Raw genomic sequence first — 14,850 nt, 5'->3', positions numbered from 1 at the left:
TAAATGTAATTAAAATAATTCTAAATAAACCTTACAATGATTAACTAAATAATTCCTATTTAAAACTAAATACATACTTACCAGTAAAAAAAACCCCTAAGGTAGCTGCAATATAACTAATAGTTATTTTGTAGCTATCTTAGGTTTTATTTTTGTTTCACAGGTAAGTTTGTATTTATTTTAACTAGGTTGACTAGTTAGTAAATAAGTATTAACTATTTACTAGCTACCTAGTTAAAATAAATACAAAGTTACCTGTAAAATAAAACCTAAGCTACCTTACACTAAAAACTAACATTACAATAAAATAAAATAAATTAAATTATTAAAATACAATTTTCTAAATTACAAAAAATAAAAAAACACAGTAACAAAAATAAAAAGGAATTACTCCTAATCTAATAGCCCTATCAAAATAAAAAGCCCCCCCAAATAAAAAAACCCTAGCCTACACTATACTGCCAATGGCCCTTAAAAGGGCCTTTTGCGGGGCATTGCCCCAAATAAATCAGCTCTTTTACCTGTAAAAAAAACACAAAACACCCGAAAACAGTAAAACTCACCACCCACCCAACCAAATCCCCCAAATAAAAACCCATCTGACATAATCTAAGCTAAACATTGCCCTGAAAAGGGCATTTGTATGGGCATTGCCCTTAAAAGGGCATTTAGCTCTTTTACATTGCCCAAAACCATAACCTAAAAAAAAACCCAGCCAAAAAAACCTAACACTAACCCCCGACGATCCACTTACAGTTATCGAAGTCCGGACATCCATCCTCATCCAGCCAGTGAAGTGATCATCCAAGCGGCAAGAAGTCTTCATCCAGGAGGCCTCTTCAATCTTCATCCACCCGGCGAAGTCCTCATTCAAGCAGAAAGAAGTCTTCATCCAGATGCCATCTTGTATCTTCATCCATCCGGCGCGGAGCGGTCGATCTTCAAGACATTCGGCGCGGAGCATCCTCTTCTTATGGTCGTTACTGGAAAATGAAGGTTCCCTTTAAGTGACGTCATCAAAGATGGCGTCCCTTACATTCCTATTGGCTGAAAGATTTCTATCAGCTAATAGGAATTAAAGGGGAAAACATCCTATTGGCTGTTGCAATCAGCCAATAGGATTGAGCTTTCATCCTATTGGCTGATCCAATCAGCCAATAGGATTGAGCTCTTATTATATTGGCTGTTCCAATCAGCCAGTAGGATGAAAGCTCAATCCTATAGGCTGATTGCAACTGCCAATAGGATTTTTCCCCTTTAATTCCTAATGGCTGATAGACATCTTTCAGCCAATAGGAATGTAAAGGACTCCATCTTGGATGCTGTCACTTAAAGGGAACCTTCATTTTCCAGCCATGACCATAAGAAGAGGATGCTCTGCGCCAAATGTCTTGAAGATGGCCCCACTCCGCTCCGGATGGATGAAGATAGAAAATGCCATCTGGATGAAGACTTCTTTCCGCTTGGATGAGGACTTCACCGGGTAGATGAAGATCGAAGAGACCGCATGGATGAAGACTTCTTGCCACTTGGCTGAGGACTTTGCCGGCTGGATGAGGATGGATGTCCGCACTTCAATAACTGAAGCGGTTAATCAGGGGTTAGTGTTAGGTTTTTTTAAGGTTTTTTTGGGTGGTTTGTTTTTAGGTTAGGGTTTGGGCAATGTAAAAGAGCTAAATGCCCTTTTAAGGCCAATGCCCATCCAAATGCACTTTTCAGGGCAATGTTTAGCTTAGGTTTATTTAGATAGGTTTTTATTTGGGGGGTTTGGTTGGGTGGGTGGTGGGTTTTATTGTTGGGGGTGTTTGTATGTTTGTTTACAGGTAAAAGAGCTGATTTCTTTGGGACAATGCCCTGCAAAAGGCCCTTTAAGGGCCATTGGCAGTTTAGTGTAGGCTTTTTTATTTTGATAGGGCTATTAGATTAGGAGTAATTAATTTTTATTTTTGATTATTTTGTTTTTTATTTTTTGTAATTTAGTGGGGGTTTTTTGTAATTTAGTAAATTGTATTTTATTAATATATTTCATTTTATTGTACTGTTAGTTTTTAGTGTAAGGCAGGTTACATTTTATATTACAGGTAACTGTATTTATTGTAACTAGGTAGTTAGCAAATAGTTAATAACTATTTACTAACTAGTCTACCTAGGTAAAATAAATACAAACTTACCTGTGAAATAAAAATAAAACCTAAGCTAGCTACAATATAACTATTAGTTATATTGTAGCTAGCTTCTTTTTTTTTTTTTTTACAGGTATCGGCTAGATTACAAATTTTTGTCGGTAATGGTGTGCGGTGCTAACACACAGTTTTTCCGTACTGCTCACCTACAGTAACGCTGGTACTACGGGTTTTTAGAAACCCGGCGTTAGCCGCAAAAAAGTGAGCGTAGAGCAGAATTTAGCTTCATATCTCACCTCAATACCAGCGCTGCTTACGGTAGCGGTAAGCTGGAAAAACGTGCTCATGCACGATTTCCCCATAGGAATCAATGGGACAGAGCCGGCTGAAAAAAAAACCTAACACCTGCAAAAAAGCAGCGTTCAGCTTCTTACACAGCCCCATTGATACCTATGGGGAAACACATTTATCTCTACACCTAACACCCTAACATGAACCCTGAGTCTAAACACTCCTAATCTTAAACTTATTAACCCCTAATCCACCGCCCCCGACATCGCCGACACCTGCTTTATATTATTAACCCCTAATCTGCCGCTCAGAACACTGCCGCCTCCTACATTATACTTATGAACCCCTAATCTGCTGCCCCCAACATCACCGAACCCTACATTATATTTATTAACCTTTAATCTGCCGTCCCCAATGTCACCTACACCTACCTACAATTATTAACCCCTAATCTGCTGCCCCCAACGTCGCCGCCACTATAATAAAGTTATTAACCCCTAAATCTAAGTCTAACCCTAACCCTAACACCCCCCCAACTTAAATATAATTTAAATACATCTAAATAAATATTCTTATCATTAAATAAATTATTATTTTTTAAAACTAAATACTTACCTATAAAATTAACCCTAAGCTAGCTACAATATAACTAATAGTTACATTGTAGCTAGCTTAGCATTTATTTTTATTTTACAGGCAACTTTGTATTTATTTTAACTAGGTAAATAGTTATTAAATAGTTATTAACTATTTAATAACTTCCTAGTTAAAATAAATACAAATATACATGTAAAATAAAACCTAACCTAAGCTACAATTACACCTAACACTACACTATAATTAAATAAATTGCCTAAATTAACTACTATTAATTACAATTAAATTAAATAAACTAAAGTACGAAAAAAAACCCCACTAAATTACAGAAAATAATAAAATAATTACAATTTGAGGCCAAAATATTTAAGGATGTATTTAAGGATGGGTGGGAATACCACAGACTAAATAAAATATTTCAAATGCAATCATAAGGGTAAAGGAAATACTTGTAAACAATTTAATACACTCCAGCAGGTAAAGTGGATCATTGGGAACAAATTAAAGGGAAGAACATTTTTTAGTAAAATGTCCCTTTAAACCTTGCTTCCCACTTAATTATTATAATCAACTCTCCTCTGCAATTGTGTCAAACCAATGACAAACAGCACAACCTCTCACCTGCAGCCTTAAAACACCTGACAATGCACACTATATCAGTAAAATCAGTATGATATATACCCATGTGTCAATTTATTTTGGATGTAAGATACATTGATTTACATCTTATAAGTTAATATTACTGTATGTACCCTTCATACACAACTATGTGGATGTAAGTTATAGTACAAGAATATGTCATAAACATTATAATATTACCTGTTTTTATTGCCATTTCAACACAGGTCATATTATATGTTTTAACAATATTAGTGTAATAAAATACACCTCACATGGATGTGTATGACAATTAAATGGTAAATAACAGAGGACAAGGTTTATGGTGAACTATAATAATATATTGGTTTTTTTTTTTGGCTTCTTGGATGAGGGAGCTGAGGTGCCTGTAGTGGATTGCCTTGTTCTCCTTGTTCTAGCAGATTCTGGTGTTTCTGCTGGTGTCCTGGCCACAGATCATAGGCTGGAGGCAGTGTCCTGCTGGTGTGGGAAGTGCTCAACCATCACACCCAAGAGTTGATTTTGTTCTCTCCATCTATTGTCCATCTGCATCTGCATATCAGACAGAATTCGCATAATCTGTGACTGGTTTTGAACACTTGCACTTAACGATGCTGACATGTCCCTCAGCAGCTCTATGCTACGTTTGTGTAACCTCTCTTAGTCACTGAAGAACCTCTCTTGGCTCCTGAAGAACCTCTCTTGGCCTCTTTGTATGCTCTCAGTGCTTGTGACGAGCCTCCTTTGGAGTGCAATGTATTCCTCACCCAGGGGAGAATACAATGCATCCACAGGCTCTTGAGCAACAGGGCTGGCAGTTGCTTGAGGGGCAGGTTCAGCTGTATCTTCTGCTGCTTATGGGGCAGGTTCAGCTGTAGCTTCTGCTGCTTGAGGGGCAGGTTCAGCTGTAGCTTCTGCTGCTTGAAGGGCAGGTGCAGCTGTAGCTTCTGGTTCTTGATGGGCAGGTTCAGTTGTATCTTCTGCTGCTTAAGGGGTAGGTTCAGCTGTATCTTCTGTTGCTTGAGGGGCAGCTGTAGTTTCTGCTGTCCCATAGAACAGGATGGTGGAGCTCATCCCATGGAAAAGGATGGTGGAGCTGATTGGTAGTCCCACTGATGATCAGTGTGTGACCACTCAGCCTCTACAATCGGCACATCTTGTAACATAGTCTGTGGGTAATATTCATAACTGACATGAGATTGTGTTGTGGGGGGTGAAAATACATGGACCATTTGTGGCGGTCTTGGCTACCCCTCAAAACCAAAGGAAGGATATTCCTCTGGCCAGGAATCTTGCCAGGGGTCATATGGCAATGGCGGTGGCATCACTCCCGGGTCCTTAACTGAAGCCATCCAACCATGCTTATGCCTGGGAGCATGCTGTTTGTGTGGTTGCCTGAAGACTGGTGGTGGTGGTATGGCTTTTTGTATCATTGTGACAGGAAGTTCTGTGGAGGAGTTAAAGGATAAGAGGGATTAGTACAGGGAGATATATGTCTATATTGGCATACAATGTACATTGATACATGCTAGGGGCTATAATGATTCACATGTCAAACTCTATAACATGCATGTGCACATTGTGAGTTGATCTATGAGGGATTTGAATATGAGCAGTATACAGGGATGTGTTTCATACAATAGTTATGTGTACATGTCAATGATGAAATAATGTGTTCTTTAAGTGACACTATGGTCACACAATTTATTTTAGCTTGACCTAGGCACAGAACCTACTTTATTGAGCTAAATGTATTGGGATGGCTATAGTGTCCATTTAATGAAAACTCTACATGTGGCTTGTGGCCTGTGTTACTCTAAAATATGTTAGTATTGCACTATTCTACCTCACATCATGAATTGCATTGTGTTATGTAGCAGTTATGTCAAGTATAATTGTAGATGTTTTTGTTAGTACTCCAAATACCATGTTCCTCATCATGTACATAAATATGTGATATTAAAGGATGTTGTATTGCAACTACATATAATACTGGTGTGTTGGATGTTACTCACCAGCATGATGTGCTGTGGTTGCAGCCCCTGAGTCATGAGCCCCTGGAAGTCCACAGACTGCTGTGATACTCAGGGACCTGCGTATCATCTCCTGCCAGGTGTTGTATTCCATTTATATGGCTGCCCCACTGCCTGTTCCCTTCTGGTGGACAGCTTCCAGCCCCATCTTCTCTTTCACCCGCCTCTTACAGTCATTCCACCTCTTTTGGAGGCCCTCTACAGTCCTCCTTGGCGGGGCCACGCTGTTGATGCCGTCCTCTACCACCAGCCATGCAGTCTTTCTATTTTTGGCACTGCCTTTGCCTTTCTCTCGCATTTTTAGTTTAATTCCGGTTTTGTTTTTACGTGTGTTATCCTCATTTTACATAACACTACTCTTTATTGACACTTATTGACATAGTTACTTGCGACAACAGAAATGTGTATTTGCGCACATTTCTGAAGATTGCCAGTTTTTCCTACTTACGCCACTCTAGCATCTAACGGCGTAGATGCTAGGTGAATTTATGGGCAGCACGGGTTTCAGCGTTTGCGCTGAAGCCTGCGCCGTATATGTAATATTGCCCCTAATGTTTTTTACAGCTCATAGCTATAAAGAATAAATGCTGAAAATCTTTAGTTCTAACTGTATGTAACAGCAATAGAACATATTCAAAATTGTACCAACTGCAGAATGCCATGAATTGTGAAAAATAAATAAATACTTTCATACATACCTTGATAATTAAACAAATAAATGCATTCAACTCTTATTTTGACTTAAAACAACTAGAATGTTTTTATGTTATAGTTGGATTCTTCCTTTATGTATGCATCTTAACTAAAGCTTACTTATATTTGCAGCTTCCTTTAACATTGATAATGCTCTTCACTGGGGATATCTACAGCCTCCTGAATTTTCTTAGTTTTGCAAGGTGGCTTTTTATTGGCTTGGCTGTTGTTGGACTCATTTATCTAAGATACAAACGACCTGAGATGCATCGCCCTTTCAAGGTACGCTCACCTCTTGTCTATCTCACATTAATCTTTATAGTCAGTGCTGAGCAGCTCAGTGTCAAAGGATGTTGAGGAGAGAAATGTAAAGTGCTTTTGATTATTAAAGGCAAGAATGGATAATCACTACTCTATGGCAACTACTAAATCATGGTATTATAGTTTATGTCTACAATGACATATAATAATCATATGAAAAGCTCATGTTTTATAACTTGTAGCATAAGAAGCTTGTTGAAATAGAGTAGGGCATTTTAGCGATAGCCTATTGGAACTCAACCATAAAATGGTCTAAAAATATTCCATAAAAATTACAAGTTATTGATGTTGAATCATACAGTTCTTAGAACAATGTTGAATGCTAATAACATATTCTCTCACTTTTAGAAAGCCTTGAGTTTAAATGTATCAGTGAAACAGCACTGTGGAATCTGCTGGCGCTCTACAAATAACCGAGAATATTAATAAACTCAACTTATTGTATATTAATTAAAGCATAGCAGGATACTATTAAACCAGGCTTCTTTGCTTTTATTATTAATTTATATTTATACTGATCATATCAATGGAATACCATATAGAAACAGTTATCCGTTTGCATCCATTTATCTATCAGCTGTTTTCTGTCTATCTCTTTTTCTATTTTCCTATCTGCGTGTCTGTCTTTCTGTGCATATTAATATTAGTTAAAATGATTAATAAAAATGTTAAAGAATAGTCAGTTGAAAACGTAAAGGCCAAGGCACATTAAAATGTTTTGTGACTCTTCTTTTTGGTGCTCTACAGTAGTGACAAAATGATGTGTCCAAGATGTTAATTGTTTGCAAATACAGTAAGTTGCAATAGCAATTCAATGCAGTCCCACTGCTCATTTATAAAGTATCAGAAAGCAATTGAGTAAAGGCTAAATGTTAAGTATAAGGATGAAAGGATCGTATCCCATCAATACTGGCCTTTACATAATGATTACATACTAATGAGCATAATACCTCACTTTAGCACAAAAGTAATGGCACTTCTCAGGCTTATTCTGACCTTATTTCCAAAGTATTCTAGGGGGAAATTCATACCGATATTCAATGCACCTTGCAAACAAATATTTGCTGTTTTATTTGTGTTATTTGGTTCTTTTTCAGTGAGTTTCATTCTCATTTATTTCAGGTACCTATATTTATACCAGCATTGTTTTCCTTCACCTGTCTATTCATGGTTGCCTTGTCGCTTTATTCTGACCCCATTAACACTGGAATTGGTTTTGCAATTACACTGACTGGCGTCCCTGCTTACTACATCTTTGTTATATGGGACAACAAGCCTAAATTCTTCAGATTATTCTCAGGTAATTTACACTATTTATAATTACCCTATTTTTTTTTATTTGAAAGAGTTTTTAAGAGTTTTCAGCATGCTTAAATAAATTATCTCTAAAAATATTTAAAGAGGATATTTTGGGGTTAATAACATCAATTGTGCAGCTTCAATGAAATGAGCAATGACTAAGAAAAAATAATAATAATAATAAAAAAAAATTCTGGATGATGCATTTCTCAATGCTGTCAACAAGTTAGGGAACATTTAATCACAGCTTTTACAGAATGTAAAGGGAGTATATAGTAAGCCAACCAGAAAGAAAAGTATTTATTTAGAGAACATTCTGCAGACTCCTAGCAGAAATGATAGAAAGGCTTTGTCAAAAAAATAATACAAAATCTTAGAATAGGCCTATTGTTTATAAAGGTTAAAGAGTATTGGACAGACTCTTGTTTATATAAAAGAGTAACACATAAACATGTTTTTAAATAATAAAAAAGATAAACCTTCTTAAATTAAGATTAAAACTTACAAGAAATGCATGGTTGTGCTGAAATGACACCTAGAAATAGATTGCTTAAAGTGAAACACATATTGTTTTGTGTAAAAATGTTGCTTGTTTCACGCTCCCTAGAGAGGCTAAAAAGCAAAATCCATAACCTAAGGTTTCTTCAAAATTCTGCAAATTTCCTAAACCAAATATTGATTTGTAGCATTTTGAAGAAAACCTAGGACAAGCACAATTTTTACAAAAGCAAAAGGTGTTTTATGTCAGGAAAAAAAGGGACAAAGAGCCCTAGAACATTTGTTTTATTCCACTGTTCCAACTAGACCAGCAATGTACTACAGGGCTGGAACTGAACATGGGTGCTGAACCAATCAGACGTGTCATACATACATAATTGCAATCACAGGTAATGTTCTGCTCAGGATCAGCAATGCCTATTGCTGCTCCACAGCTGATTTTAACTATGTGTTAATGCCCTTTGAATAGCTAAACACATATCTATAGGAAAAAAATAGTGCAATAAGTAAGTAGTCTACATGTTACAGCATCGCAGCTTTATGTCCCTTTAATGGCTGAAATTGAAAACTCCCAGTGCTCTGCTGGTGGCCAGTCACATGATTTTACCTTCATGAAAACAAAAATCAGTTTTATTTAGGAGAACACATCTACCCCCAACCTTGAAATACATTATTGAAATACCCTCTTTTACATAAAACTAAGAAAAACAAATGTATTAATGTAACCTTACAAACAAATACAACAAAATAACCCAAATGTGGCTATACAGGTGAATTTCAAGTATCAGCAAATACAGATATATGTACTATTTATCGTAGGACTTATTTCATGACATGATATTATTGACTCGAGTTTTGAATTTTAGTTACTTAAGTAGGCATCTATTACTATGACATTCAGTAACATAGGACTTTGCTGCTTCCTCTCATCAATATTTTGATGATTTGGATTTAACAGCAATAATTATCTTTGAACATGTCTCTTTTAGTGTTTTCATGAAGAAATATCTTAAAAGGATCTGCAGCATGCACATATTAGGTTCATTTATAAATACGCATGAATCTTGCTAAATCGATGGATACAGCTGATTGCATGAGCTTGAAGGTCTTATTCTTTAGCAGTAGTTTAATTAAATAGTATAACAGAAAGTGATAAATTAGTAAGGCAAAGTGTGTTATTGTCCCAATAGAAAAAAATGTGGTGTTTGAGCCTGAGAAGGTAGATTGTTGTTTGTGTGTATGTGTATGTATATATATATATATATATATATATATATATATTTATCTCTCTCTATATATATATATATATATATATATATATATATATATATATATATATATATATACACTCTATTCTCTACTCTGGGAGTACGTCGCTGACAGTGCATTCCACACGATTTAAGACTATGAATTTGTCTTGAAGAAGGCGTCAGAATAGGCTGAAACGTCGACACTGTATTAATGTAATCAGCATAATAAAAGTTACTTATTGATTCAAGTCCTGTGAGTGCCCTCCATCTCTACCACTGCTCTCTCTCTCTCTCTCTCTCTCTCTCTATATATATATATATATATATATATATATATATATATATATATATATGTGTGTGTGTGTGTATCCAGATGAAAATAATAACTCATTTTGCTGAATTATTAGTATATTTTTGAAAAAAGCAAAATGAGTACCACTTTAATGAATAGACAAATGAACAAATGCATGCCATTACTCTAACTGTGGGAAAGACTTTATTAAAGGGACAGTCTAGGCCAAAATAAACTTTCATGATTCAGATAGAGCATGTAATTTTAAACAATTTTCCAATTTACTTTTATCACCAATATTGCTTGGTTCTCTTGGTATTCTTAGTTGAAAGCTTAACCTAGGAGGTTCATATGCTAATTTCTTAGACCAGGAAGCCCACCTCTTTTCAGATTGCATTTTAACAGTTTTTCACCACTAGAGGGTGTTAGTTCACATATTTCATATAGATAACACTGTGCTTGTGAACGTGAAGTTATCTGGGAGCAGGCACTGATTGGCTAGACTGCAAGTCTGTCAAAAGAACTGAAAAAAGGGGCAGTTTGCAGAGGCTTAGATACAAGATAATCACAGAGGTTAAAAGTATATTATTATAACTGTGTTGGTTATGCAAAACTGGGGAATGGGTAATAAAGGGATTATCTATCTTTTAAAACAATAAAAATTCTGGTGTAGACTGTCCCTTTAATGGGTTTACGCTATTCTAGCAATCCAGCAATGTCTTTGTCAGTTTATTGATTCAGCCAATAATTATGTAAGTTTCACTTTTGTTATTGACAATGCCCATTACAAATATATTTAATAAAAAAATTCTGTTGTTGGCTTATAGTATTAGCACTAGCTCTTAATTTATTTTATTTTAAGCTACTGTCCATCTGCTCTTCTGTTGCCCTGAAGATATTCACTATAGGAAATATGGGGGTTAAAGGATTTCCATTAATAAATTATTAATGTTGTCAAAATACAGCTGAACTGAATGACCCATGAACAAAATTTTAAAAAAATAATTCTGTGATTGATTTGTTTGAAACATTTTTTTTGTGTGTACCCACATGCAATTAGTTGGTATGGAATAAAAATCCATCAGTACTACATATAGTACAATTACTAGCATTTTAATATTAATTTGGAGGAAGAAGATACAAAAGATATACGTCAGTAAATATATGACTGAAATCTCAGTGATTCTAAAAGAATTGTTAAAAAAATGTAAGTTCCATTGATTGTAATGTAAAACAAAAGGCATCTAATTATATTATTAGCTATTCAATAAATGTACAGTGTCAATCAAGTTCTAGAACAGAAGAATACACAATTTGCAGCATCAAAAAAGGATCACCAAATGCCTTTGGAATCATATATAATCTAATAGAAATGAGCAGTTCACTGCTAAGCCACAGTTAAATGTTCACATTAGCGCTTGATCTCTCAATGTCTATTGTAGCTAAGGTTACCAAACCTAAAAGGCAATCAAGATCCAACTTTCAAGAAAATTGTGGAGATGTCATAGACAGGCAAAATCCTTAAAATTCACAAAAGAGAGAGGGCTCTCCCAAAGTGCTTCACCAAACAATATAAATGAATATTAAAAATGAACGCAAACAAACCTAAAAGCACAATCATGTGCTTATACTGTTGGTCTGGGAGAAATTTTCAGCACCCAAGCTTGCTGATTCCTTTATTTCAATCTTCCAAATTTGTAAAAGATCAAGGAAAACTAGACACCCTTTTTAAAATCAAAGTAACACAAAAGATTGAGGTACCTCCAGATCCTGCAATGTTTTGGTGCTGTAGTAACTATTTGGTCTAGTCGTGTATGCTTTGAGCTTGCCTATAACTTTCTAACTATTTCCAAACTAGATATTTTGTTGGGTATATTTTTTTAAATAAGTCCATCTTATATTAGTAATTCTCCAATTCTATCAGGAAGTGTGTACTTATGGAGAGTTAGAAGAAAAAAAAATGTAGATCCTATAAATAAGTGTTTCTAGATTTATAGAATTAAAACACCTAATGATGCAGCGCATGCCTAGCAGATACTGGCACTTTGGAAGCCAACATAATAATATATGTCTCACTAAAACATTGCTCATCTTTAAAATCTGCATTCCAGCTAAGTTCTAAGAAATTCAATGTGGTTCCACTTAGGAGATGGTTGGACACCCATTGTCTATAAGAAATGGGATTTTGATTATGTTTGTGTTATATAAGCCCAAAACACACAATTTCTGCATTGTTTATGGAGTCTAAAAAACTAGCCACTATACCACTAGCAATTCTTATTATCTCACATGACACAATTTTAGGCATGAAAATGTCATTATATACATATGTCTGGAACATTGCCATATGATGCCTTCTGCTAATTTGCATGTTTAGCATTGAGAGGGTTCACTTTATTATAAATCATATGCAATTATTATTGGTAGATTTTTGGATCACTTTTCGTTATATATGTGTTACATATTTTTGTTTGTTACTCTAGCTTTTTCAAACGTAGCAGTGTTGCTACTGATAATGTAAACATAATTAATTATTTTATTCAACTTATTTGAAATATGTATTAAAATATATATATATATATATATATATTATTAATTAATTAGTTTGTTAATTAAATATGGAACAAATATACATTTTCCTGTTTTTTTTCATTAAAATATAATAAAATATATTATAGAAAGTATACAAATATTTTGTAAGATACTAACACCTAAATAAATGAATAAATGTATTAATTAAAGAAATATTCAAATGATTAATTAGTTAGCAACTTTACTTTAAATAGACTTCAAGAATTGTTGTAATTTAGACTCCATAGAGCACATACTAATTTTCCTTTACTTATTTATTTATTTTGTGTCTTAAAACTATAATAAAATCACAATAAAATATTTCACAATAAAAAGCAATAACATTTGCATTCTCTAGATAAGTATTGTAAAAAGTTTTGCTTAGTATCGTAATTCTGCTACAGTTTTATTGCAGTAAACATCCTCACAAAGTGCCATTAGATGTGATTTTAACAACTACTGCAGACCAAAGCAATGTTTGGCACTAAGGATTAACTATAATTAAAAATCATCTAATTAAAATATGTTTTTCTAGCAAGCTGTTCTTTTTATACAGGTCAGGAAGCTATTGAACCCTGTCAGCAAGGGAGGACAGGGCACCTCTAAAGAACAGCTTGCATCTTTTAACACACTTAGCATTTAGCAACTAAATACTTTTCAGCTTGTTAGTACACACAATGTCACAGCTAACTATTTTAGTGTTCTGAAACTGAACAGTGACATTATGTGCTTCATAATAGCTGAGGGAGAATTTTCTATGAACATATAGCACAGTGACTCATGTAATGCATACACAAAGATATTTTTGGATTCTGTTTGTCACAACTTATTGTATAGGTGCACTGAATGTATTTTATAATCATGATGTTAAAGGAATTATGGCTTTGAAAGTTAGGAATTAAAATCCCTGGCATTTACAGTCAGATATATTTTGTGAAAAGGTATTTTTGGTTTTAGTCATTTCTAGCTGGGCTAAAAAGGATACTGTTTTTCAGTAGCTGTGGCCCTATTCCTCATGGGGCAATTTTTTGGCTGAATTAGGATACCGCCGCTCCTAGATCCCCATTTGCTCCTCCACACATAGGGCTAGATTGCGAAATGGACCTCTATTTACCACTCCTGCTCGCGCGTTAGCTTTGCTAGAATTAAACTTTTTGCACTCATCAGGTTGTGCTCGTATTACTTGTAATAAGTTAAAAGTAAAACTTTAGTGTGAGCGCGAAAACCCGGCTTGCAAAAGAGATGAACTTTGAATATCATGATCATGTTAATGTATTCTACTGTGAAGGAGGCACCCAGGTGTTATTCTCCTTGATTGGTAAAACTTCTGTATTTAAAGGCTAATTATAGCCACCACTATATGCCTGATGAAACACGTAGCACATTGTGAGGAGGGTTAGCTAGCACACACTACCTCTTGGTTCCTGTTTTTATTATATTGATGTTTTTATCTTTTAAAATTGGAACCTTGTACTGCATGTCAATACCAATTACTTCCACTGGGAGTATCAAGCTTCCTGCATCCTGAAGATCAGTTAGCTGGGTTGCTGTACAAACACCCAGCCTGCTCCTGATAGCACTGTCTGAGTGCTCAGAGGAAACGTGAGTACCCTGTATCAGGGGTTCTTTTGTGTTCACATTCTGTTCGCTATTGATACACACAGGTGCCTCTTTTTTGTTTCTTCTACATCCTGCTTTTCTCATTGTATAAACCTTGCAATCCTTTTATAGTACTATATAACAATCCATGACAAAAAACATATGAGTGCTTTTCTCTGGAATTTTTTTAATTCAACAACTTTGAACATATGAAAAGCCCTTGTTGGTCTTATTCAGATGACACATCACTTCTGGGCTGTTTACATTTTTTTTTTTTTTTTAATATAGCTCAAATCATGCTTTTAAATCATGTGAATTATACACAACTTAAATATAAACATAATGAGGTGTATTTATGAGTACAATTAAGTCTTTTTATGTTTTCAAAATCTTTATTGTAAAAAATTTCAAAGTTATATGGAATTGCTAATAGCACACATCTTTATTTGTAAGTTTACCTAATTCAAGTTCCCCCAGATATTGTGGGATTCTCATTGGTCAGAAGCTCTGCAAGTCAACCTACCAGCAACTTGCTCCATCAGGGAAAATATTTTAGCTATTTCCACACCACACCCCTGACATGCATGACCATCCTCATGACACTCTTACAGCCCGCCCCCTGACACAGCTCAATGCCCAAAACACTGCTGGGCTACCACCCACAT

At 35.1% G+C, this 14,850-nt stretch overlaps 1 protein-coding gene across 1 annotated transcript in view; it reads left to right on the top strand.

Moving 5' to 3' along the window:
• SLC7A11 (solute carrier family 7 member 11) overlaps nt 1-14,850 on the top strand; it is a 432,997-nt gene that overhangs the window by 389,783 nt on the left and 28,364 nt on the right. Inside the window, exons 10-11 of the mRNA XM_053703668.1 lie at nt 6,488-6,637; nt 7,799-7,976. Coding sequence (XP_053559643.1) covers nt 6,488-6,637; nt 7,799-7,976 — 328 coding nt within the window. The remainder of the gene's footprint in view (nt 1-6,487; nt 6,638-7,798; nt 7,977-14,850) is intronic.

Source organism: Bombina bombina, chromosome 2 (genome assembly GCF_027579735.1).
Source record: "Bombina bombina isolate aBomBom1 chromosome 2, aBomBom1.pri, whole genome shotgun sequence".
NCBI classification, from domain to species: Eukaryota; Metazoa; Chordata; class Amphibia; order Anura; family Bombinatoridae; genus Bombina; species Bombina bombina.
This window is presented reverse-complemented; position numbering and strand designations above follow the sequence as displayed.